This window comes from Erythrolamprus reginae, unplaced genomic scaffold, assembly GCF_031021105.1.
Source record: "Erythrolamprus reginae isolate rEryReg1 unplaced genomic scaffold, rEryReg1.hap1 scaffold_226, whole genome shotgun sequence".
NCBI classification, from domain to species: domain Eukaryota; kingdom Metazoa; phylum Chordata; class Lepidosauria; order Squamata; family Dipsadidae; genus Erythrolamprus; species Erythrolamprus reginae.
Window position 1 is genome coordinate 30,903 of NW_027248595.1, and position 26,622 is coordinate 57,524.

Consider the following 26,622-nt stretch of genomic DNA (forward strand, 5'->3'; position numbering starts at 1 on the left):
AACAAGCCAAAGCACCGGGCCCGGGTGGGTTTACAGGGGAATTTTATAAAACTTATATGAATGTATTGTTGCCGTACCTGGGGAAACTGTTTAATAATATATTGTTAACTCATGATATCCCGCAGACATGGAAGCTTTCAGAGATTGTTACTATTTCGAAAATGGATCGAGATCTAAGAGAGCCTGGGTCCTACCATCCTATCAGCTTGGCAAATCACGATTATAAAATATTTATGAAGATATTAGCAAATAGACTTGAAAATATTTTACCAAAAATAATTGAAGAGGATCAATATGGATTTGTGAAGGGAAGGAAAATAAGTGAACCAATTAGAAATGTAATAAATGTGATGCACCATGCTACTGTTACTAAAAGGAAATTAGGAATTTTGAAATTAGATGTTTATAAAGCTTTTGATAAAGTTAACCATAGTTATTTATATAACTATGTAAGGAATTAAATATGGGGGATATATTTTATGAAATTATAAAAGATTTATAAATGGAATGAAGCATATATAAGGGTTAATGGACAAAGAACACAGAAAATTAAAATATTAAATGGCACTAAGGAGGGATGTCCTTTATCTCCAATGTTATTTGTAATAACAATAGAGAGGTTAGCTAATAAGATAAGACAAGACAACACTTGGGCAGGATACAAAATAGGGGAAATAGAAATGGAATTAAACCTATTTGCAGACAATGCAATTATATTGACCCAGACCCTGATGGAAATGATTAAAGGTATAAGAGATACTTTAAAAATTTTAAACAGGAATCAGGATTGTCGGTCAATATGGAAAAATCAGAGATTATGTGTTTAAATACAGGTCCAAGAGAGCAGATAGAAATCAGGAAAGAATCAGGGTTGAAGTTAGGACTAAAGAAAATTAAATATCTGGGAATTTGATTATTGAGAAATCCAGCGAAAATTGAGGATGTGAATTATAGATTAATATGGAGGAAAATGTTGAAACAGATGAAGACCTGGAAAGAGAAAAAGCTAAGGAGAATCTCTAAAATAAGAGCTTTGAAAATGGTGATAATTCCCAAAATGATGTATCTGTTTCAGGTACTGCCGGGGGGGGGGGGGGAGGTACCAGCATCCAAATTTAGAGAGTGGGACAAAAAACTTAATTACTGGGTTGAAGAAGATAAAAGACCAAGAATAAAAAAACAGTGGTTAACAGCGAACGAAAAAGAGGGTGGATTGGGAATTCCTTGTTTGGACCTGTTTAGGGAAGCATTTCAAATTGAAAGATTAATGGAGTTGCAATTATTCAAGAATAAATGGGTGAAACTGGAAAAACAGATAAACGGGATGAAGAATAGAGAATTAATCTTTATAAAGTGTAACAGGAGCGACTTAAATAAACTAATAGATCCCATGAAAGGGACTATGGAAATTTTGAAAAAATGGCAGGGGAAAATAGAATTATATAAATCAAAATTGTCATCGATTTATGTAATAAATAAAGATAATTAAATAAATTTAAATAGGGGTATAGGAGAGTTGAAAGTGAGCTGTCCCCAGAGACAGAGATAGTTGGACTGTATTTAGGCATGTTTCTTTAAGATATTGCATTAGGGGAAATGTAGTGAAATTGCACTCTGGGTAATGTAGTTCTACATGTGACCACATTTGTGTATTCCTATTGGCTCTGACTCGGGATGAGGAGTAATTGGAGAGAACATTCCAGAGGGTCTTTGTCTTCACTCACTAAGCCAGCTAGCATGTAGAGGCTACACCTAGAGCCCGGGTCAATTCAACCTCTTTTTACCTGCACAATGGGAAAGATTATACTGCAGAAGAATCGCATCATAACTGTGAGTTGTGAGAATTCCTGTAATAAAATGATCTGTGATACCTTATTGTGCTGAGTTATCTGACTGGGAAAAGTTGAGCTTATACCAGAACAGAAGGCAAGAGCGATAACTAAGATAGAACAGTTATATGAGAAGGATGGGAAACCAAGTAGAAATCGTATAGAATGATGGTTGAGTAAGGGAAGATGGCTACAAATAAATGCAATATGTAAATATGTGAATGAAAGGGAGAATAAAGAAGCACTATTTAGGGAGGAGATACAGTTAGAGAAAATAATAAGAGAAAAAACTGAGGGTACTAAGGCGCAAGCAAGCAATACATATAAAATGTTAGTGAAGTCAGACGGGGATGTGATCCAAGGATTGACTAAATGGTGGCAAAATGATATACAAGTAGAGGTGCAAGAGATGGAAAATACAGTAGAGAATATAAGGAAAATCAAGAATACAAGAGTTAGGGAAATGAGAAGGAAAATATTACATAAGTGGTATCACACACCTGTTCAACTTGCACACTTTCAGCAGAACGTTAAAGCTATCTGTGGCATGGGTGCCAAGATAAAGGAGTGTTTATGCTTATGCTCTGGGAATGCCCAGTGGTGCAGAACTTTTGGCAAAAAATGCAAGAAGATATTAATAGTATATTATAAGATGGACAATTACTAAGGAAATGGCAGTATTAGTAAAAAGGAGTGAGATGGGAGAATACAGAGAAATAAAACAAGCAGCGATAGAAAGCGCTCAGGCAATAATAGTCTTGGGGTGGAAAGATGCGACAAAATGGACAATGCAAAACTGGTATAGGTATATGGTGGACCACATTCAATTCGAGATTATGGATAAAAGGATGAATTTGATTAATGAAACTGATTTGCAACAGCTGATGGGGCGATGGGACAAGGTAAGACGATATATGGCGAGTAGGATCCGAGACCAAGCTATAAGAAACAAATTGGAATCACTCTATAATATGTAAAGAAACATTTCACTCTTGGGTTTAAACGATTTATACAAGAAATATCCCTAACTGGTGGTGGGGTATGATTGATTGTCTGGTTGTGGGATCACTGAGCACATGTTATATGTAATATGTTGTGTGTGTGTTTTATATTATAAAAATCAATAAAAATATTTATTAAAAAAAAGACAAATCCATTTCCTGGTATTAGAATCTATTGTTAATATTAAGATATAAAATGCTTTGTATAATTTAAGATGTGTATTCTTTTTCAAAACTGCCGTATGCAAATAATTTAATAGAGCTATAATAGAGTGTTATCATAGTTGGAACCGTTTTTTCTATAGGATACGCTGCAAACACGTCCAAACACTGTTTGTTTGTTTTTGTTCTATTTTTTTTTTAATGTAATTGTATTGATTTATGTATTGTGTATATATATGTGTGTGTGTGGGAAAGTGTAGGTGTGAGGGGAAAATCTGGTGAACTGCAGGATACTGCAAAATCCTGCAAGTAACCAATCCCCGGACCATTAGCCAGCTGGAAGCAATCAGTCGCCCATAGCTTCGGATGGCAAAGCGGCAGCAGAGAGGCTCTAAAAGTGAATGGATGCCATCTGGTGAGGGTTTTTTTCTTTGGGGAACTTTAAGATTTGGACTTAGGGAGAAGAGATATATTGGATGTCACTAAGGAACTATTTTTAATGTAATTTGAATGAGGGAAGAGGTGCAAAGCTGCCGGAACTCTAATTTCTGGCTCAGTGGCAGGAAAGGCTTTGTGTATTGCTGTCTCTCTCGAAAGCTACATCTAAAAGTGCCAGAGGGATACAATGGCGGTGATACTGATACTTTAAAGAGAGGAACTATTTGCTTGCCTTGGCTAGATTCTTGACTTGTTAACTATTTTTTACTTTTAAAGATATTGTAAAAACATTTTGAAAGGTTTTTTTCTTCCTATCTTCTAAAGGCTTTTTATACTGCCATCTAGTGGCAAGAAGTAAAAAAAAACATTTTGGCTGTAGCATGGAAAAGTTATTTTAAATGTCATTGAGAAATTGCTACATTTGACAACAAAGCCAGATGCAGTTTACTAATTCAGTTTTATTATTTCTACAAAGTGATAATACCTTTTCTCTCTCTCTCTCTTGGAAAATACACTAACTTAGTTTTTTTATGCTTGAGGCCTTTGCAGGATAGCCTCAATTTTAATACGAGTTCCTTTTAAGGTTTATAATTTTTATAGTTGAATAATGTTTGTTATAGATATTTTAATTAAAGTATTTTTTATAATTTTCACTTTTTAATTTTTTATACTTAAGTCTTACCTTGTATTTTTTTCTTTTTTCTTTTTACTCTTTCCTTTGCTAATAATCTCTACTTTTTATTTTGATTTTTAACATTGATTTTATTTTTATTTTTAAATTTTTAATTTCAATTTCAATTTTGAACTTTGGACTTTGAATTTTGGATTCTGGATTTTGAATTTTGGGTTTTAAATATTTGATTTTAAATGTTAAATTTTGAAATTTGGATTTTGGATTTTAAATTTTAAATTTTTATTTTTATCTTTACTTTTTCTTTTCTTCCTTTTTACTCTTATATCATTTTTATGTTTTTTTCCCTGGATTTTATAAGATGTTCTTTTAAGTTGGCTTTTTTAATTGGGCGCTATTTCTAGCATTGGGTTTTTGTAGACCCAATCACTGGATTACTTCAAGATTGGTGGGGTTTTCCCCCCTCTCCCTTTATTCTTTTTGTTTTTTGATTTTTATCAGGTGTTTGTATAATACCCATGTTTTGGATTATCTGATCGGATTATCATTGTCTGATTGGATTATAATGGTGGCAAAGAAACCATCTCCACAGGCAGCAAATGTTGCAGAGAAATTAGAATTGGCTGAAATCAAGAGTATATTGCAAGCTTTAAAAGAAGATGTTAAATTAAGTAGAGAAAGCGCAAATTAAGAATTTAACCTTGTAAAAGAAAATTTGAATCGTGATTAAAAATCTAAATCATGTAAATGTTGAAATAAAAGGAATGAAGGAAATTATTGCTAAAAATGAACAACTTATACAAAAGGTGGAAGAAAAGGCTATTCTCATCTTTAGCATCGGAAAAAAAGAGAGGTGTAATCTGCTATATTAACCCTAATATTCAAGCTAAACTGATAGAGAGGGTAGAGTCCTGATAATAGAACTACAAAAAGATTCAGAAATAATAACCTTAATCAACATATACACCCCGAATGTAGGCCAACAAAGATTTTATTAAAAATTACTAATTACTATAAATGAATACGCTACGGACAATATTTGTTTACTAGGGGATTTTAATGGAATAATCGACAAGGAACTGGATTATAACAATGATAGAAGGAATAAACAAAAGAAAAGAATCTTACCCAAAGCCTTTTTCGATTTAATTGAAGAATTAAAACTTAAAGATAGTTGGAGAGATAGAAATCCTAACCTTAAAAAATTCACTTTCTACTCAGACAGACATAGAAACATAGATGGCCTCTGATGGCCCTGATGGCCCTGATGGCCTCCCAACTGAATTCTATAAAGACCTTCCCATAGAAATGGAAAAGGCCCTGTTAGAAACACTGAACGAGGCCCTAGATAAAGGTATAATTCCAACATCTTGGACAGAAGCAAATTTAGCACTATTAGCAAAAAAAGATACTGATCCTACAGAAATAGCTAATTATCGACCTATCTCTCTTTTAAATGCCGACTACAAAATCTTTAGCTCTATCTTAGCTAGTAGAATTAAAGGATTTCTAAACCAATTCATACATACGGATCAAAATGGCTTCCTTCCAGGGAGACAGTTAAAGAATAACATTAGAATAGTACTGGACACCCTGGAATACTATGAAACCCACAGCAAAAAACAAGTGGCATTAATATTCCTCGACGCCCAGAAGGCTTTCGATAATGTGTCCTGGAAATTTATACTTAAACAACTTGAATATATGGAATTCGGCCCTAAATTCATAAACGCAATAAAAGCTATATACACTTATCAATCAGCATATATCATCCTCAACGGAGATATATCAACAAAAATTTCCCTACATAAAGGAACGAGACAAGGTTGTCCACTGTCCCCACTACTCTTTATCCTAACATTAGAAGTTCTAACTAGAATCATCAGAAAAAAGGAAGATATAAAAGGGCTAAAGTGCAAAAATGAAATTTATAAACTACAAGCTTTTGCGGACGACCTTGTATTTATTTTAGAGGACCCCTTAGAATCAGGACCTAAATTACTTGCCATCCTAGAAGAATACGGCACGGTAACAGGGCTTAAAATAAATAAAACCAAAACTCAAATCCTAACCAAAAATATGAGAGAACCGCAGAAAGCCATCTTAATGGCCAAACTAGACATCCAAATAGTTAAAAAAAATTAAATACCTTGGCATTAATTTGACAAATAAAGTGTCTAGTCTAAGAGAAAACAACTACAATAAACTAATAGATAAAATACAATCCGATTTGTTGAAATGGAAGAATCTACAACTCTCATTATTAGGGAGGATTGCGGCTATAAAACTTAACATCTTGCCCAAAATACTGTTCCTATTCCAAACAATCCCAATCCAATTGAAACAAGAATTTTTTATAAAATTTAATAAAATTACCAGTAATTTTATTTGGCAGAACAAGCGCCCGAGAATTCACTTAAAATACTTACAAGATAGAAAAGAAGAAGGAGGTCTGGCACTCCCAATTTGGAAAGATTATTACATTGCTGCATCCCTAACTTGGATGAGAGAATGGATGAGCTTATCTAATACCAGATTACTTAGTTTAGAAGGTCACGACCTTCATTTAGGATGGCACTATTATCTTTGGGATGAAAAGCCTACGACCCATAAATATTTTACCAACCATCTGATTAGGAAATCTCTAATACATACCTGGAAAAAAATTAAGATAAAACTTTATAAAGGAATCCCAATATGGTACGCCCCATTAGAAGCATATGTTCATCCCAATTTTCATAAAAAAAACAATATAATAAGGTACAAGGACATAATAAATTCCAATGGTGAAATTAGATCAAGATTAGAATTAGAAAACCTCGGTCAAAAAATGGAATGGTGGGAATACTTGCAGATACAAACTAAATTCAACAAGGATAAAAGTAAACCAGGAATAGTTAAAAATGCCCCTCTAGACAAACTATGTACAGAATCCCAGGAACAATTAATTTAATTTTTTTATTGCTACTTAAATTATAACGAATTGGATAATACTAATACAAAAATCAACGTAAAACAATGGAATTTGGACCTTAAAAAAGAGATCAAAGAAGATGAATGGCAATTACTCTGAAGCAGAAATTATAAACTAACCATAGCCACGTCCTACAAAGAGAATTTAGTTAAAATGTTCTACAGGTGGCACATTACCCCAATAAAACTAACAAAACTAAACAATAAACTTTCACCATATTGTTGGAAGTGTCACCAAGAACTAGGCACCTATTTCCACTTATGGTGGCAATGCATAAAAGCACAGAACTATTGGAATATAATCGGACTCTGGATTGATGAAATACTAAATCTGAAAATAGAAAAAAACCTTGAATGCTTTCTTTTGGGCATTCTTAGACAAAATTTGCCTAAAACCCAAATACACTTAATTGTCCATTTAACAAAAGCAGCCAGACTAACCTACGCGAAGTGGTGGAAAAACGAGGATATACCTCCGAAAGACGCAATAATTAAAAAAATTAAATACTGTGCAGAGATGACAAAACTAACTATACTAGTTAGAAATGAAACAATGTCCTCATTTAATAACTGTTGGGATCCCTTTTACAGCTGGTTAGAAAAAAAAGAGAATAACACGCTACAAGATTGAAATGATGGATATAAACTCGACCAGTTACAAATCCAGTATATAGCTCTCTTGTATTTTCTATAGTAATAAGAGACCTTAGATATATACAGATAGAATATTTACTACTATTTCCTAAAATCTCTATACTTTGATTAATTCAACACTTGCATTTGCCTATCCAGATGATTAATCCGAACCATGGTAATGAGCTAATAAATTAGGAATTAGTTCTCGTTTTTAATACAGCTCCCCCGGACATTCGCCAACCCCTACCCTTTCTATCCTTTCTATGTTCTCTGTCTTTTCTATCTTTTTCCCTCCTCTTCTTTACCCTTTTCCTACTTACTCTTTTTCCCTCTTCTTTACAAGTCTTTAAGTTTGTAAATTGTTATATTATGCTAGGATTTAACTGTTTTCTGTTTTGATTATTCTTTTATGTTTTGTACATTTGTAAATAAAAACTTAATTTAAAAAAAAGGTGGAAGAAAAGGCTCAGTCCCGATATAAAGATAATGCTTGAAATGGATCATGCTGAATTATATTTGCACTTCCAGAATATTCCAGAAGAAAAAGGTGAGAATTTACATGAGATAGTAGGCGACATTTTAGCAAAACAATGGAAGAAGACAAAGAGAAAATAATGATGGATATAGATGAGGCTTATAGAGTAAGCACCAGATATGTGATGAGGCACAACTTACCAAGAGAAGTCCATGTAAGATTTACTAAAAAGACTCATAGAACTCAAATTACTTAAAAGCTGAAAACTATGACCCTTAAGTACAGAGAAAGGGAAATTACAGTTCTAAAACAAGTGCCAAGGAACATAAGATATTTACAAAGAGAGTATCAATTCTTAACAAGAAAGCATCACTAAAGAGGGATTAATTTTAGATGGCTGATAACTGGAAGGTATATATTTGCTTATTGTGAGATTTTAATGCAATAGTAAAACCAGATTTGGATTATAAAACAAATACAGGGAATGGATCTAAAAAGAGGACTGTGCCTAAATCTTTTTTAATATGGTAGGTGAATGGAGTATGGTGGATGTTTGGAGAGATAGACATTTGAAAGAAAAGCAATATATTTTTTACTCTGCAAGACAAGCTTCCTGATCAAGAATTGATATGATATGGACTACACTGGACTTGCTTAATTATGTTCAAAAAGTTGATATTGATTCTAACGTTTGGGCAGATTATACTGTAATCCTATTGTTATGAAATGGAAAGGAAAAAGTAAAACATTTAGATGGACAATGAGGTGAGAAATACTACAAGAACAAGAGTTCTAATTATTCATTAAAAAAGAAATAGCCTTCTTTTTTCAAGAAAATAAAAGAGAATATAAGTCTTTGCCAGTGAAGGGCTACCAAATTTTTTACTACCACACTGTGTGTGATTTATGCATTTTCTTTTAACATCTTTCAGTGCAAATTGGATGCTCTGGGGTGGAGCTCCATTTTCACTACCTCACTCTGCCCCCATGGTCCCCCCCGTCTGGGCAGTAGCCCAACTCGGTCTTTGCAAATAGTTTGGGATACATCCAAAGCTTACTTTAGAGATCTTGTAACTACATATATGAATAAGAGGAATAAATTTAAATTTATGGAAAAGAAAGAGCTTGAGGTGAAACAGAAAACTGGAGCAACAGTTACAGTTAAATTGATTGATTGATTGATTGATTGATTGATTGATTGATTGTTAGAGTTGAAAGGGACCATGAAGGCCATCGAGTTCAACCCCCTGCCCAAGCAGGAATCCTATAGTACACCAGTCAAGTGGCAGTTCAATCTTCTCTTATCATCAGGATGTAAAAATTCAAAAAATACAGGACTTAACTAAACACAAACTAAATTTAATAGATGATGAAGAAGTAGTTAGGAAGATGAAATTATCAACACAAATTTTTTTTGAATAGGCAAATAAGCCGTGAAGATGGCTGGTTTATAAGATTAGAAAAGATAAAGAGAAAAAATTGATAAAACAATTACAAGACAAAAAAGGTGAATTGCAATATAAAGAGGAAGAGGAAAAACAAATTGTTTGGAGATATTACAGAGACCTATACAAACAATAAATAACAGATGATGGAAAAATTTGTCAATATTGGAAGAAGCAAGTTTACCTAAAATACCAGAAACATATAGGGAAAGTCTTTATGCTAGAATAACAATGATGGAATTAACGGAAACCATAAAGAAACAAAAGAATGAAAAGGCTCTGGGACCAGATGGATTACCAGCTGAAGTTTATAAAACTTTTGAAGAAGTCTGGTCTTTTAATGTTGGGAATATTTAATGAAGTTATGCTTGATGCTAAAATACCTGACTCCTGGACAGATGCCTTTATTTCGTTGATACCAAAAGAAGGGATACCTTGAAAGCAAAAAATTATAGACCAATATTGCTTTTAAATGTGGATTATAAAATATTTATACCCATAATAGCAAATAGACTTAAAAGATTTCTGTCTGAATTTATTCATACAGATTAAAATGGATTTCTTCCCAAAAGACAAATAAAAGACAATATGCGCATAATTTTAAATACTATTGAATATTATGAACAGCATCCAGAGAACCAGAGAAACAGATGGCGTTGATGTTTTTAGATTCCCCAAAAATCTTCGGAGAACGGTGGCATACAAATCTAATTAATAATGATAATGATAATAATAATGATAATAATAATGATGATAATAATAATAATAATAATTCAGTGTAATCTGAATTAGCAGTTTTTGAATAGACAATATGAACTTTGGCACAAGATTTCTTCATGTTATTGAGGGAATATACAAGAAACAATCAGCTATGATATTGATTAACACAATATCATGACACAAAAGGTTGAAATTACTAAAGGTATGAGGATAGGATGCCTTTTGTCACCATTGCTATTTATTTTGTTGGTGGAAGTTTTAAACAGAAACATTAGATTTGAACCTCAGATTTCAGGACTTAAAATAAGAGATCAAGAATATAAGATACAAGCTTTTGCAGATGATTTGGGTTTTATACTTGAAAATCTTCAAGTATAAAACTTCAAACTTCAGGCTCGAAACTTTTATCACAGATTGAAAGATATGGAGATATAGAGAAGTAGCAGGATTTAAGATTAATAAAGATAAAACCAAATTGATTATGAAGAATATGACTGCAAAGCAGAAATTACAGTTAAATAGACAGTTGGATATTCAAATAGTAAAATAAGTAAAATATACTGGTACCTCTAATTAAGAACGCCTCTATTTAAGAACTTTTCTGGATAAGAACTGGTTGTTTCAAGATTTTTTTGCCTCATCTTAAGAATCATTTTCTACTTAAGAACCCAAGCCCAGAAAAAATTCCTAGGAAATTTGAGAGCGGCACGAAGGCCCGGCCAGTTTCCTACCATTCCCTCTTTAATCCTGGGCTTTTCTGGGCTACCAGAAGAGGCTTTCAGTGGTGCTTATGGAGGCTTTGGCAGTCCAGAGCGAATGGAGCATTTTTCTTTCTCTGGGCACTTGGAGGGGGAATAAACCACTTCACTGTGGTTCCTTTCTCTGGGCACTTGGAGGGGGAATAAACCACTTCACTGTGGTGACTCCCTCACCCTGCCTCCCACACACCTGGCGCGAGGTTGCCTCTCGGAGCGTCTGGACACAGAAAGGCAAAAGTGGGTGCTTCGCCCTGGCTGAATCAACTCGGCTTCAGCCAAACTGAGGAGTCACCACAGTGAAGGAAAGGTGCCAGCTACAAAGCGAGTGAGCAAGAGAAGAGGGAAACCCTTCAGCATGGGAAAGAAGAGGAAGCAGGTAGCAGCAACAGCAACAACTACCTTTCGGTCAAAGGAGTGGGAGGTTCCCCCCTCTCACCCACCTGGGTTTCTCTCTCTGGCACAGTGTATGGGAGGCAGCCTTGCACTGGGTATATGGGACGCACGTGCTACTCCTCGCCACCTCAGAGTCCCTCTTTTTTTTAAGCCTTAAAGTTTTGGATTTTTTTTATTCCTCTCACCTCACCTTCTTCCTTTGGCAGTGACTGTCCTTCTCCTCTTCTTCCTCCTCCCCGCACCCAAATTCCAAGCTTTTATTTCTTTCCTAATGGGTTTGCATGTATTATTTGCTTTTACATTGATTCCTATGGGAAAAATTGCTTCTACTTACAAACATTTCTACTTAAGAACCTGGTCACAGAACGAATTAAGTTCTTAAGTAGAGGTACCACTGTATTTGGGGATTTTCCTAACAGCTGAGTGTTCATCAGCTAAAGAAGACAACTATTTAAAGCTTTAAAAACATATTGAGAAGGACTTAGAAAAATGGAAGACCCTTCAATTATCACTGATGCACAGAATAGCTTTAATTAAGATTAATATACTATCAAAACTACTGTTTTCATTTTAAGATTGCAATTAAGATTGATAAGACTTTTTTAATGAACCAAATAAAATGACTGTGAAATTTATATGGCAAGGGAAAAGACTGAGGATTTGTGTAAAAAATTAAAAGAAGAGGATTTGGGCTTCCACATTGGGGGCTCTATTTTCAAGCTGCAGAAATAACATGGGTAAAAGAATGGTTTTATTTAGAAATAAAAGACTATTGGACGGACCAGATTTACATAGTTGGCACACATTTATGTGGTATGAGAAGAAGAAAATACACAGTTACTTTCATAGCCATATTATAAGGAGTTTGTTATTGGTGATGTAGGAAAAGATGAAACTAAAACACTACATAAAAGTACCATTCTGGATCTTGACAATAGAAGTATTTATGCACCCCAATAGAGTAGATTGGACTTGTTGTACATACTCCTGGTCAGTTGGAGGATGATGAAGAAATTGAGGACTCTGATACAGATAGTGTTTATGAATTAGTGGTGGGCCCGGGGTTACAGGTAGTAGAACAGGTGGGAGGCCAGCCACAGGATGTTGCTATGAGTCCAGAATCTAGTGAGGAAGAATCAGACGTTCACTGGGTCAATCCTAAATTCAGAAGGGTCCAAAAAAGCAAGGAACAGGTGTTTGGAAGAAGATATTAAGGGGAGGAATGGGTGAAATACTGGAGTGATGTATTTGGTACGTCAGGGGGTCAGTGGGGAAGAAGGGTGGAGATTCAATGTTGTAGGGCTAAAATGAAAGGTATTTCCGTTCAGCTCCCAAGCAAGCAAATGCAGTCTGTGTTATTTTACAGTCATTTTTGCTGTTTTTGAATCATGCTGGGAGTACATAAATCTTGTTAAACAGAGAAGGCTGGGAGGAATGTATGAGGAATGCAATTAAGAAAAATAATGGGAAGAATTTGCTAAAAACAGAACTAGATCAAATTTTACTGGGTTAAGATGAGAACTTGACTAACAAATGTTACAAATGCTCTTTATTAGAATTAGAATTTGAGCAGGTGAAAGATACAATGATAAAATGGATGAGAAATATAGGTTATACAATAGATATAGATAGTTAGCAGCAACTATGGGAGAGAAATTATATAATAACAATGTCAACTGCTTTTAAGGAAAATATGTATAAGATGTTTTATAGATGGCACATATTACCTGTGAAGTTAGCAAAAATGTATAAGAATTTGTTGATAAACTGTTGGAAATATAATCAAATACCTGGATCCTTTTATCATGTGCGGTGGACTTGTTCAGAAGCACGTAAATATTGGACACAAATTCAACACTGGATTCAGAAGATTTTAAGAAAGACTATCAAACTTAAATCAGAAATATACCTTCTGAGTATTTTACCAGATACTTTCGATAAGGATGAAACATTTATTTATTTAACATTTATTTAATCATACACATAGTTACAGCAGCTAGGATTGTTTATGCTCAGAACTGGAAGTTAAATAAGGTACCAACTGAAAGGGAAGTTTTGAGTAAAAATATGGACTGTTCAGAGATGAATAAACTGACATTGAAATTTAAAGATAAGCAAGATTCTGATTATTAAAAGATTTGGGGGATGTTTTATGATTGGATAGAGCGTTAAGAGATATGTGTTTTAATTAACTAATGCTGAAAAATTGAAACATGAGAATTAATGTAAATATTGTTAACCAGATGGCAAAGATGAGAAATGGTGGTAGCACTAAATAATGATTTAACACAATTCTTAGCTAATATTTTTTATTTAAATATATAGAACTTTATATTATGGAGTAATATGATGTTCTAAGAAAGGTTTTCATTTTATATACAGTGATACCTTGTCTTACAAACTTAATTGGTTCTGGGACAAGGTTCTTAAGGTGAAAAGTTTGTAAGACGAAACAATGTTTCCCATAGGAATCAATGGAAAAGCGGTTAATGCGTGCAAGCCCAAAATTCACCCCTTTTAGATTAGATTTAGATTAGATTTATTGGATTTATATGCCATCCCTTTCCGTAGACTCGAAGGGAGCATCAGTGAAATTGCAGCATCGCAAAAACACCGAAGTCCTCGAAACCCCACCTCCGGACCTCTGTGTTTTTGCAATGCTGCGATTTCACCGAGGCTCCCCTTGCTGGGAAATCCCACCTCCGGACTTCCATTGCCAGCGAAGCGCTCATTTTTCCACTGCTGGGATTCCCCTCCTGGGATTCCCCTGCAGTATCACAAAAACACAGAAGGCCGGAGGTAGGGTTTCCCATGCAGGAGAACCTCGGGGGAATCCCAGCAGCGCAAAAACGGGTGCTTCGCTGGCAACGGAAGTCCGGAGGCAGGGCATCCCAACGGCAGTGGTGGGTTTGTAAGGTGAAAATAGTTTGTAAGAAGAGGCAAAAAATCTTAAACCTCGGGTTTGTATCTCAAAAAGTTTGTATGATGAGGCATTTGTAAGATGAGGTATCACTGTATGTAGAAAATCTCTATTACTTATATGTTAGGATATTTTATTAAGACTTAGATAGAAGAGATTTTGTTAATGATCATATTGATGCAATGTAAGTTTTTATAGTAAGATCGAGTAAAAGATTTTTTAGTTAGAGGTTTAATAATTAATAATGTATGAATTTTACAGATTTTTTTTGTCTAGAAGAGTAATGAGAGATAAGAGCCTTCATTGAAGGTTTAACATGGAAAAGAAAAGTTTTATATATGTTTGATTATAAGTATTGTTTTAGTGTTTATAATTATGTATTGTTTTATTTTATGGTGGAAAAAATAAAAAATTTATACCTAAAAAAATATAATAGAACTAAATTGGCAAAATACAAAGAGAATCAATATAAAATACTTTACAGATGGTGCATGGCACCAGCAAGATTGGCAATGCAAACCTGATGGTCATGTACAGAAACAATATGTTTATCACACTGCCCTTTATGAAGGACAAGCTAGCCCACCTAGCTAAGGAGAAGATTTTCACTAAACTGGACTTAAGAGAAGCCTACTACTGAGTTCAAATTAACGAAGGAAATCAATGGAAAACTGCTTTTAACAACCCTCTAGATTGTTTCCAGTTTTGAGTTCTCCCATTTGGTCTACAGAGGGCACCAGCAGTATTCATACAACTGATTAATGAAGTGCTCCATGAGCACTTTTACAAGGGGGGCTTGGTTTATCTTGCTGACATTCTCACGTACTCAGAGACCATTGACAAACACATGAGACTGGTGTGATCAATTTTGAAAAAATGGCTGCTGAGCTGTATACTAAATTGTCAAAATGCGAGTTTTACCAGAGTAAAATTGACTACTTGGGTTACTGCATATCGCATAAGGGCGTTCAATGGATCCTGAGAAGTTGCTTTCAGCAAAGATGTTAGCTAAACTATTTGTGCACAGGTACATGGGGTCACTGGAGTGAATAATCTTGGATAGAGGAGTCCAATTCACTTCCCAGTTTTGGAAAGGGTTGATTCTGCTAGGCCAGTGATGGCAAACCTTTTTTTCCTCGTGTGCCGAAAGAGTGTGTATGCGCACTATTATACATGCGCAAGTGTCCACACCCATAAGGGCGTTCAATGGATCCTGAGAAGTTGCTTTCAGCAAAGATGTTAGCTAAACTATTTGTGCACAGGTACATGGGGTCACTGGAGTGAATAATCTTGGATAGAGGAGTCCAATTCACTTCCCAGTTTTGGAAAGGGTTGATTCTGCTAGGCCAGTGATGGCGAACCTTTTTTTCCTCGGGTGCCGAAAGAGTGTGTATGCGCACTATTATACATGCGCAAGTGTCCACACCCATAATTCAATTCAAGGTTGAAAACAGCTTCCTTCACACACACCCAGAGGCCCCCTGGAGGCAGCAAATGCCTGTTTCCCAACTTCTGGTGGGCCCAGTAGGCTCATGTTTCTCCCTCCCCAGGCTCCAAAGGCTTCCCTAGAGTCACGGAAGGGTAAAAATGCCCTCTTCCCCCCCATGGAGGCTCTCTGGAAGCAAAAAACACCCTCCCAGAGCCTCTGGGCAAGCCCAAAATCAGCTGGCCGGCACACACATGCACGTTGGATCTGAGCTAGGGCAACGTGCCAGCAAATATGGCTCCGCGTGCCACCTGTGGCACCCATGCCATAGGTTCACCATCACTGTGCTAGGCTCTGTCCTGGGCTTAAGCTCCTCCCATCACCGCCAAACAAATGAGGTGTGTGAATGTATTAAGTTGGAGCAATACTTCAGGTACTATGTGGATTACCAACAAGATAATTGGGCTGATCTTCTACCTTTTGCTGAGGTAGCTTACAATAACTCTGCTCATAGTACCATGGGGTTTATCCCATTCAGGGTGGTCTATGGCCAAGGGTTTTTTACCAATCCCTGAACTACCACAGGAGAAACTTTGGGTTCTCTCTCTAAGGGAGTGGATCAAACAACTTCAAATTATTTGGTCTGTGACTCACAAAACATTAGAGGAAGTTCACCAAACCCATAAAAAACAGGCTGGCAAGAAAAGGGTTAGATCAAAGGAAATACCTTTTCTAAGTGCCTTAGAAAAGTCCCAAAGACGCTGAGCAACACCACAGCGACTGCAGAAGTGGCAAGTGAGACCAGCCAACCCTGGGGGCAGTGCCTGAGAGACTCCCCTGTGTGTGCATGGGAGGGGTCTGCTGGTGCCTTGAAAAGCTCCAAAGACGCTGAGCAACACCACAGCGACTGGAGAAGTGGCAAGTGAGATCAGCCAACCCTGGGGGCGGTGCCTGAGAGACTCCCCTGTGTGTGCATGGGAGGGGTCTGCTGGTGCCTTAGAAAAGCCTCAAAGATGCTGAGCAACACCACAGCAACTGGAGAAGTGGCAAGTGTGGAAAACTGGAGATGCCTCCTGAGAGGAATAGCGGACATTGGGAAGTGACCGGAGGGATTGATAGGAGTCAGAAGAGATACAAAGACAGAGAAGTCCCAGGAAACAATAGCCAATCACATGGACATGAACTGGGGATGCTGGTTGGTGGCAGCAGCCAGCATTGCAGTTGTCATTTTTACCCAGAAACCTGGACATTTGGGGACCTGGACTCTCATTTAGGGTCTCATACTAGACTTTTCTGGAACTTAATTGATTCAGAGCCTAGCGCCATCTGCCTGCTGCTATTAAGAACTGCTGATTGATTACTTTTTCCTATGTTTCCTATTACTATTGTTATTTCTTATTGTTTATTGTTTTTTTTAAATAGTTTTTAACTGTTTTTAGCTAATTTATTGAGGGGTCTTTTTAATTGATGGATGCGTATGATTATTGGAATGAATGAGGCTATATGGATGATTACGGGATGAATGGGGGTGGGTGGGATGGATATGGAGGATGGGACTACGGTGTGAATGAGATAAATGGAAATAGTATGAATGATATATTTGGCCAACCTGACGCTGGAGAGGAAGGGGGGGCACCGATCTCTGGGGTGGCAGAGGGTCAGAATATCCAGGTGTTACTGGGGGGAGGCAGATATGGTGGGAGCCACAGAGTTCACCATTCCAGGGGAACAAGGGATCACTGCTTAATAACGATACCTTGTTCTGGCTCCTTGAGCTCAACCCTGGGCACTGGTGATGAGTGTAACTCTGGCCCTGGGCTCAGTTTGCTGCTACTCAATGCCAGGTCGGTGGTAAATAAAGCTCTCCTCATTCGGGATTTGATCCTGGATGAGGAGGCCGACGTGGCATGTGTAACTGAAACATGACTGGGCCCGGAGGGAGGAGTTCCTCTCTCTGAAATTTGTCCAGCCGGGTTTCAGATATGGCATCAACATCGACCCCAGGGAAAGGGGGGGAGGAGTGGCTATTATAGCCAGGGAGAACCTTTGCCTACATAGACTCGTTGCTCCAGAGATTGCGGGTCGCGAGTCCCTGTTGGTGAAGTTGGACTTAGGGGTTCAGGTGGGCTTATTTCTCATGTACCTGACTCCCAGCTATGTGTTAACAGCCCTGCCTGTGCTACTCGAGGAGGTAGCCAGGTTGGCGGTGGAGTTCCCCAGACTTACTGTCTTGGGGGACTTTAACCTGCCATCACTTGGCGAAACCTCTGGACTGGCACAGGAGTTCATGGCCACCATGACAACCATGGACCTGACTCAAGTACAGGGTCTGACTCAGAAGGGGTGAGCAATTGAGTAATGGTCTGAGACTAAGGGGCTTAGAAGCATTGCCTTTGTCATGGTCAGACCATTTTCTACTATGGCTTGACTTTCTGGCTCCAATCCTTCCCTGCAGGGAGGCGGAATCAATTAAGTTGTTCTGTCCCAGATGCCTGATGGACCCAGAGGGCTTTCAGAAGGCGCTTGGGGTTATTCCAGATACACTCATCCACAGTTCAGTGGAGTCCCTTGCTGAGGCCTGGAACAAGGCTGCAGCGGGGGCTCTTGACCGGAGTGCACCGGTGCGACCTCTCCGTGGCACTAGACCCAGTAGAGCTCCATGGTTCAATGAGGAGCTCCGGGAGTTGAAACGCCAGAAGAGATGTCTAGAGAAGCGATGGAGGAAGAGTAAGTCTGAATCTGACCGAACACTTGTAAGAGCTTTTATTAAGACTTACAAAGTGGCGCTCAAGGCAGCAAGATACGCATATCATGCCGCCTTGATTGCATCAGCGGAATCCCACCCAGCCACTCTGTTTAGGGTAACCCGCTCCCTTCTTAACCAGGGGGGAGCTGGGGAGCCCTTACAGAGTAGTGCCGAGGAGTTTAACATGTTTTTCACTGATAAAATCGCTCGGATCTTGGCGGACCTCGACTCCAATAGGAAAACAGAGTCGACTGACAATGAGTCAGTTGAGGTGACTGGGGCCCGTACTTGTCCACCTGTCTGGGAAGAGTCTGATCTGATGACACCTGATGAAGTGGACAAGGCCATTGGAGCTGTGAGTTCCGCCATCTGTTTACTGGATCCGTGTCCCTCCTGGCTGGTTTCAGCCAGCAGGCAGGTGACACGGAGCTGGGTCCAGAAGATTGTCAACGCTTCTTTGGGGAGGGGGTCCTTTCCGGAACCATACAAGGAGGCACTTGCGTGACCCCTCCTCAAGAAGCCTTCCCTGGACCCAGCCATTCTCAACAACTATCGCCCAGTCTCCAACCTTCCCTTTATTGGGAAGGTTGTTGAGAAGGTGGTGGTGCTCCAGCTCCAGCGGTCCTTGGAAGAAGCCGATTATCTAGGTCCTCAATAGTCAGGATTCAGGCCCAGCTACAGCACAGAAACTGCTTTGGTCGCGCTGATGGATGATCTCTGGCAGGCCTGGGACAGGGGTTTATCCTCTCTCCTGGTGCTTCTTGACCTCTCAGCAGCTTTCGATACCATCGACGATGGTATCCTTCTGCGCTGGCTGGAGGGGTTGGGAGTGGGAGGCACTGTTCTTCAGTGGTTCTCCTCCTACCTCTCTGGTTGGTCGCAGTCGGTGTTAGTGGGGGGTCAGAGGTTGACCTCTAAGTTGATCCCTTGTGGGGTACCTCAGGGGTCAGTCCTCCCCCCGCTATTTAATATCTACATGAAACCGCTGGGTGAGATCATCCAAGGGCATGGGGTGAGGTATCATCAGTATGCAGATGATACCCAGCTCTACATCTCCACCCCTTGTCCAGTCAGCGAAGCAGTGGAAGTGATGTGCTAGTGCCTGGAGGCTGTTGGGGTCTGGATGGGTGTCAACGGACTCAAACTCAACCCTGATAAGATGGAGTGGCTGTGGGTTTTGCCTCCCAAGGACAATTCTACCTGTCTGTCCATCACCCTGGGGGAGAGTCATTGACCCCCTCAGAGAGGGTCCGCAACTTGGGCATCCTCGATCCACAGCTCACATTAGAGAAACATCTTCCAGCTGTGGCTAGGGGGGTGTTTGCCCAGGTTCGCCTGGTACACCAGTTGCGGCCTTATTTGGACCGGGAGTCACTGCTCACAGTCACTCATGCCCTCATCACCTCGAGGCTCGACTACAGCAATGCTCTCTACATGGGGCTACCTTTGAAAAGTGTTTGGAAAGTTCAGATCATGCAGAATGCAGTTGCGAGAGCAGTCATGGGCTTCCGCAAATATGCCCATGTTACAACAACACTCCACAGTCTGCATTGGTTGCCGATCAGTTTCCAGTCACAATTCAAAGTGTTGGTTATGACCTATAAAGCCCTTCATGGCACTGGACCAGATTATCTCAGGGACCGCCTTCTGCTGCACGAATCCCAGCAACCAGTTAGGTCTCACAGAGTGGGCCTTCTCCGGATCCCGTCAACTAAACAATGTCGTTTGGCCGGACCCAGGGAAAGAGCCTTCTCTGTGGCGGCCCCGGCCCTTTGGAACCAACTCCCCTCAGAGATTAGAATTGCCCCCACCCTCCTCGCCTTTTGTAAATATCTTAAAACCCACCTCTGCCATCAGGCATGGGGGGAACTGAGATATGCTTTCCCCCTAGGCCTTTACAATTTACACATGGTATGTCTGTATGTATGTTTGGTTTTTATAATAAGGGTTTTTTAGTTATTTCAGTATTGGATTGGATTGTTACATGCTGTTTTTATCATTGTTGTTAGCCGCCCCGAGTCTACGGAGAGGGACGGCATACAAATCCAGTAAATAAATAAATAAATAAATAAATAAACAAACAAACAAACAAACAAACAAACAAACACCAAGTTGATGATAGAGTTTTCTTGTCAACTAAGTACCAACAAACTACATAGAAGTCAAAGAAACGTGGCCCTAAGTATGTGGGCCCTTTTCCTATTGTGAAAATTATAAACCCAGTGGTAGTACAATTAGAACTTCCAAAAACCCTTAGAAGAATTCACCCTGCTTTCCACATCAGGCTGCCCCGAGTGTATGGAGAGGGGTGGCATAAAAATCTAATAAAGAAATAAATAAATTTGAAGACCGAACAGACATCTTCCCTTCAGCCAACCCATACCTCTTCTCCTATACCTTTACTTATTGAAGGTGAACAGCATTTTGAAATTAAGGAAATCCTTGACTCTAGAAGACATGAGGGCAAAATACAATATTTGGTAGTCTGGAAGCACTTCCCTTCCTCACATTCTGAATAGATGAATGAGCGGGATATCAGAGCCCTTAGATTAATTTAGTTGTTCCATTCGAAATACCCTGATAAACCTTGAATGTGCTTTCCTTGTTGTATTTACATATTTTGGGTTTTCTTTTGTTATATTCTGTGTTTCCCTAGGACCAACATCCCTATTGCAGGAGAGCCAAATGTCAGCCTCCACCTTGCCTGCTGGCTTTGGCTGTCAAAGAAACAGGGGGAAGAGGGAAGGTTAGGTATTTAAGAGGTGGGGAAGCTATGCTGGAGATGTCTCTTCATGTGTCTGATTAGGGGTTTAGGGAGAAAGGTTCTCATCACATGTGGCTAGGCTGGATGCACATGTTTACAGTCTGCTCATGGTCAATGACTTTGGCATACCAGCTTTGGAAGCTTCACCTGTACCAGTAGCAATTGCTACAAGAACGGGCCACACTATAGTTCTGGATGCAAAAATGGAGCTGTGCACCCAGCTCCGCATCCCTGTCAAGCACACATGTGTGGAAGCAAAAAACCCACCAAAATCTGATGAATGCATGCATCCCCTCGCAAGATTTTTCATCCTGCGCATGCATAGAAGCCAACTGTCACTTGGACATGTGCGTGTGCATGCCAGGGATGCAAAGCTTTGCAGGAAGCGCAACGGTAGCGGCAGTAAGTGTTGTATATGCTCCCTGTCAGCCGTTGGAATGCTCAGATTCAGAAGGGGAAGGTGAAATGTAACCTGTCAATTTACCTGATTTAGGAGATGAAGAGAATTTTAGTGAAGGTGAAGTTGAAATGGGGGAGCAACTTTCGAGTGAAAGCTTGCAAACAGATGTGTCTTCAGACAGTTCCAGCTGTCAGGATTTGAGATGGATCGATCCAAAATTCAGAAGACAGCAGAAAAGGTCAGAAGAAGTTAATGGGAAGAAATTTTGACATGCATCTTAGAGCGTAGTTAATTAATTAATTACATCATGTCCAAAATTGGACGGAAGCAGTAGCTGCTTACATCAATCTGACATCCAGCCAACATGGATTCCTGGCCAAGAGCTCCGGGATATAAAATTCTTATTGTGTGAGTTATTGTCTTTTTATTGCCCTTCTAATCAGCAGAAACCAGCCTAATAATTAAGGAATGCTTTCTAGCAGCCAGTGAAGCAATTATAAAGATAAATGATCCAGTTTATCATGGGAAATACTGAAAATAATTCTGCTGTGTCACAGAATTGTATTGTACTAGAGTGAAATAGAAGAAATAAATAGAAGTGTACTATTTAAAAATAAAGTGTCTGAGAAGCAGTTTATTCAATTATGATCTGACTAGCTTGAACCAGAACAGTAAGTAGCAACCCCCACATGACCTGGACATGTGCCCACATGTCATCTTGGGGCACTGGGATTGGATGATTTTCCTCGGAGTTATGTGGGGAGGGATTTGGGATTATTTCTACATGCATTTTACGCACCTTTTGCCTCAGATCTTGCTTTCATTTTGTCACTAAAAATTATTATCTAATAAAAGTACTCTTCTCTATGTTTATGGAGTTTGGGCTTCTCCTTCCATGATTTTGAATGGAAGCACATCTGACACCAACTGAATCTTGATAAACCAAATTAAATTTCAGTCTAACAAAAATATATTTAGAAGTAGTTAGGTCACTTTTTTATTTTACAAAAATAATATTTTAAAGCTTTTAGAACTTCTTTTTTACTTCAAAAGTATTTCAGGTGGCTTGAACATGAGACATTTCTCAAATATTTTCATGTTTCAGACCATTCACTTACATATTTATGGGACCATCTCTTGCTGCATACCTCCCAGAGACCAATAAGAGCTCACAAAGTTGGCCTCCTCCTGGTGCCGTCGACTAAACAGTGCAAGTTGGCGGGACCACGGGCAATGGTCCCTCTAATTTTTTTCCGGTGTGGGCGGAAAAGTATAGTATCTGAGCGGCAGTCCCTTTGGGACTGCGCGGCATAGAAGTATAAATAAATAAATAAATAAATAAATAAATAAATAAATAAATAAATGAATGAATGAATGAATGAATGAATGAATGAATGAATGAATGAATGAATGAATGAATGAATGAATGAACGAACGAACAAACAAACAAATAAATAAATAAAATAAGGAACAATTCCCTTCTTTTTTATTAAAAGAAATTAATAATAAAACAAAACCAAAATCTATTATTATTACTATCTTCTCCTCTTTTTCCATCCCTGTCTCCTCCTCCCTTGTGTGTGTGTGTCTCTGTGTGTGTGTGAACTCGAACCATTTCCAATAACAGGTGAGCTATTGGAAATGGTTCAAGAGTTCATACACACACACACACAAACGGCTGGGGTTTTTTTCTCTGTTATTATTTGGGTGCTTTTTACCATATGCTTTAAATCAAGAGTCATTTTTCTCTCTTTCTCTCTCCCCCTCTTACTCTCTCTCTCTCTTTTTCTCACTTTTCTCTCTCTCCCTCTTTCTCTCTCTCCCCCTCTTGCTTTCTCTCTCTCTCTCTCTTTCTCTCTTGTTTTCTTTCTCTCTCTCTATTGTTTTCTTTCTCTCTCACTCTTTCTATCTCTCTTGCTTTCTTTCTCTTCTCTCTCTTGCTAACTCTCTCTCCCCCCTTTCTCTCTCTCTCTCTTTCTCACTTACTTTCTCTCTCCCTCTCTCTGTGTCAGCGAGGGGGCTGCGAGAGCGCTTTCTCCAAGCACTTCGGGAACGCCTGCCCTGCCTCTACTGCAGCCCCCTTGCTGAAAGTCCGGGACAAAAGCGCTCTCAGCGAAGGGGCTGCGAGAGGGGCGGGGGGCATTCCCAAAGCGCGCGGAGAAAGCCCTCTCTTGCAGCCCCTGGCTGGGAGCGCGGATGAGGACGAGAAGCTGCAGCCAGCGCCGAGGGAGAAGTCTTGCCCAAGGCAGGAGGCAGCGGAGGAGGAGAGGGGGCGGATCGGATGGGCGGGGGGCAGGGCCAAGAGGCCAGAGGCACGAGGGGGCTGGAGGCACCATGGAGAGGCAGGGGCAGCCGTGGCTCCCCTCTACTGCTGGCGCCTCCCTGCCTCGCCCCCCCCCCGCGGGCTGGCAGCAGGATGGGGAGCGCGCGCCCGTGGAAAAGGGTGCGCGGGGGGGTATTTTGGAACGCGCGCACCCGTGCAGCTTACGGGGAACGCTGGCCACGGGGGAGGGCCTTCCTGGCCTGGCTCTATGGAACCAACTACCGCCCGATGTCCACCCTGCTGGCCTTTTGTAAGGCCATGAAGACCTGGCTTTGCCAGCAGGCCTGGGGGTCATAAATTTACATCTTTGATGGCCAACTGAGTGAATGGTGTGCATCTATATTATTGTGACTGTCTTTTTTATAATAACTTTTTAATGGGGTCTTAGTTTTAGATAATGCTTTAGTCTTAGATAATGTTCAACTTCTTTCTATCATTTTGTATCTTTTAATACTGTATTTATATTGTTGTTGTAAGCCGCCCTGAGTCCTTTGGGATTGGGCGGCATAGAAGTCAAATAAATAAATAAATAAATAAATAAATAAATAAATAAATAAATAAATACATACATACATACATACATACATACATACATACATACATACATAATACATACATAATACATACATACATAATAGTTATAAATAGCTTTACTACTAATTTTCATGACTAAATATGGTATCTAGACAGCGAGAAAAGAGACCACAACTAGTAAATGTAATAACATGAAACATTGAAATAATATCTGGTTGTTAGATATTAACACAACAAAGTTGACATTTGACAATAATTACCTTAGAATTAAAATGATTAATTGAAGAACACACACAACCTTTCTTACTTCATGCTACTGTAAAAACTTCACTGCACCTCAAAATTGAATGTCTGTGCCTTACCTTCACATGAGCTGTTAATGTACAAAATATTTGGGCTGTCCATTGAAATTAGATTTGAAGGTAATGGCAAGCCACACGTACCCTCCACCAAATATAAAAATTCCCCAATCTGAAACACAACAATGTATGCAAGTCAATTCTTCGAAACAATTCCTCAGAATAAATTAGAAATTTCTTGGATTACCTGGTTCATATATAAAGTAACAATAGAGTGACCCTTATTAAATTCAAGCTTAAGGAAAAAAAATAACTGGACACCTATTTGGTACACTATTCGGTATTTTGAATATCTATCTACGGGGGGGGGGAGTATTTAGTCAGCCACCAATTGTGCAAGTTCTCCCACTTAAAAAGATGAGAGAGGCCTTTAATTGACATCATAGGTAGACCTCAATTATGAGACACAAAATGAGAAAACAAATCCAGAAAATCACATTGACTGATATGGAAATAATTTATTTGCAAATTATGGTGTGCGTATCATGTCGCCTTGATTACATCTATGGAATCTTAGTTCTGTTGTGTGGGAAGAGTTTGACCTGGTAATTCCTTATGAAGTGGACAAGGCCATGGGAGTTGTGAGCTCTGCCACCTGTTTGTTCGGCCTGTGTCCCTCCTGGCTGGTTTTGACCAACAGGGAGGTGACACGGAGCTGGGTTCAATGCTTCCTTGAGAGAGGGGTCCTTTCTAGCTCCCTACAAGGAGGCACTTGTGTACCCCCTCCTCAGGAAGCCTTCCCTGGATCCAGCTGTACTTAATAACTATTGTTCGGTCTCCAACTTTCCTTTTATAGGGAAGGTTGTTGAGAAGGTGGTGTCACTCCAGCTCCAACTGTCCTTGGATGAAGCTCTCAACAGTCAGGATTCAGGCATGGCTACAGCACAGAAACTGCTTTGGTCATGCTGATGGATGATCTCTGGGGGGCCTCTATCCTCTATCCTGGTGCTTCTTGACCTCTCAGCAGCTTTCAATACTATCAATCATGGTATCCTTCTGGAGGGGTTGGGAGTTGGAGGCTCCGTTCTATGGTGGTTCACCTCCTATCTCTCCGGTCAGTCTCAGTCAGTGTTAGCAGGGAGTCAGAGGTCAATTCCTAGGTCCCTCCCTTGTGGGGTTCCTCAGGTGTCCATCCTCTTCCCCCTGCTGTTTAATATATACACGAAACTGCTGGGTGAGATCCTCCGAGGGCATGGGGTGAGTTACCATCAGTATGATGATACTCAGCTATACATGTCCACCCCGTGTCCATTCAGTGAAGCAGTGGAAGTAATGTGTCAGTGTCTGGAGGCTGTTAAGAGTCTGGATGGATGTTAACAGGCTCAGACTCAACAATGACAAGATGGAGTAGCTGTGGGTTCTGCCTCCCAAGGACACCTCCATCCATTACTCTGAGTGGGGGGGGGGTTTGACTCTCTCAGATAGGGTCTGCAACTTGGGAGTCCTCCTCTATCCACAGCTGACTTTAGAACATCATATTTCGGATGTGGTGAGGGGGCGATTGCCCAGGTTTGCCTGGTGCATCAGTTGTGGCCTTATTTGGACAGGTAATCTTTATTCACAGTCACTCATGTCCTTATCACTTTGAGGTTCAACTACTGCAATGCTCTCCACATGGGGCTACCTTTGAAGAGTGTTCGGAAACTACAAATCATGCAAAATGCAGCCTAGTGAGTGTTCATGGGCTTT

General features: G+C 39.4%; 1 protein-coding gene across 1 annotated transcript in view; it reads right to left on the bottom strand.

Annotated features, from left to right (window-relative positions):
• LOC139156019 (cilia and flagella-associated protein 47-like) overlaps positions 1-26,622 on the bottom strand; it is a gene marked incomplete at its 3' end in the record, with an annotated part of 56,154 nt that overhangs the window by 25,173 nt on the left and 4,359 nt on the right. Inside the window, exon 2 of the mRNA XM_070731382.1 lies at positions 24,937-25,045. Coding sequence (XP_070587483.1) covers positions 24,937-25,045 — 109 coding nt within the window. The remainder of the gene's footprint in view (positions 1-24,936; positions 25,046-26,622) is intronic.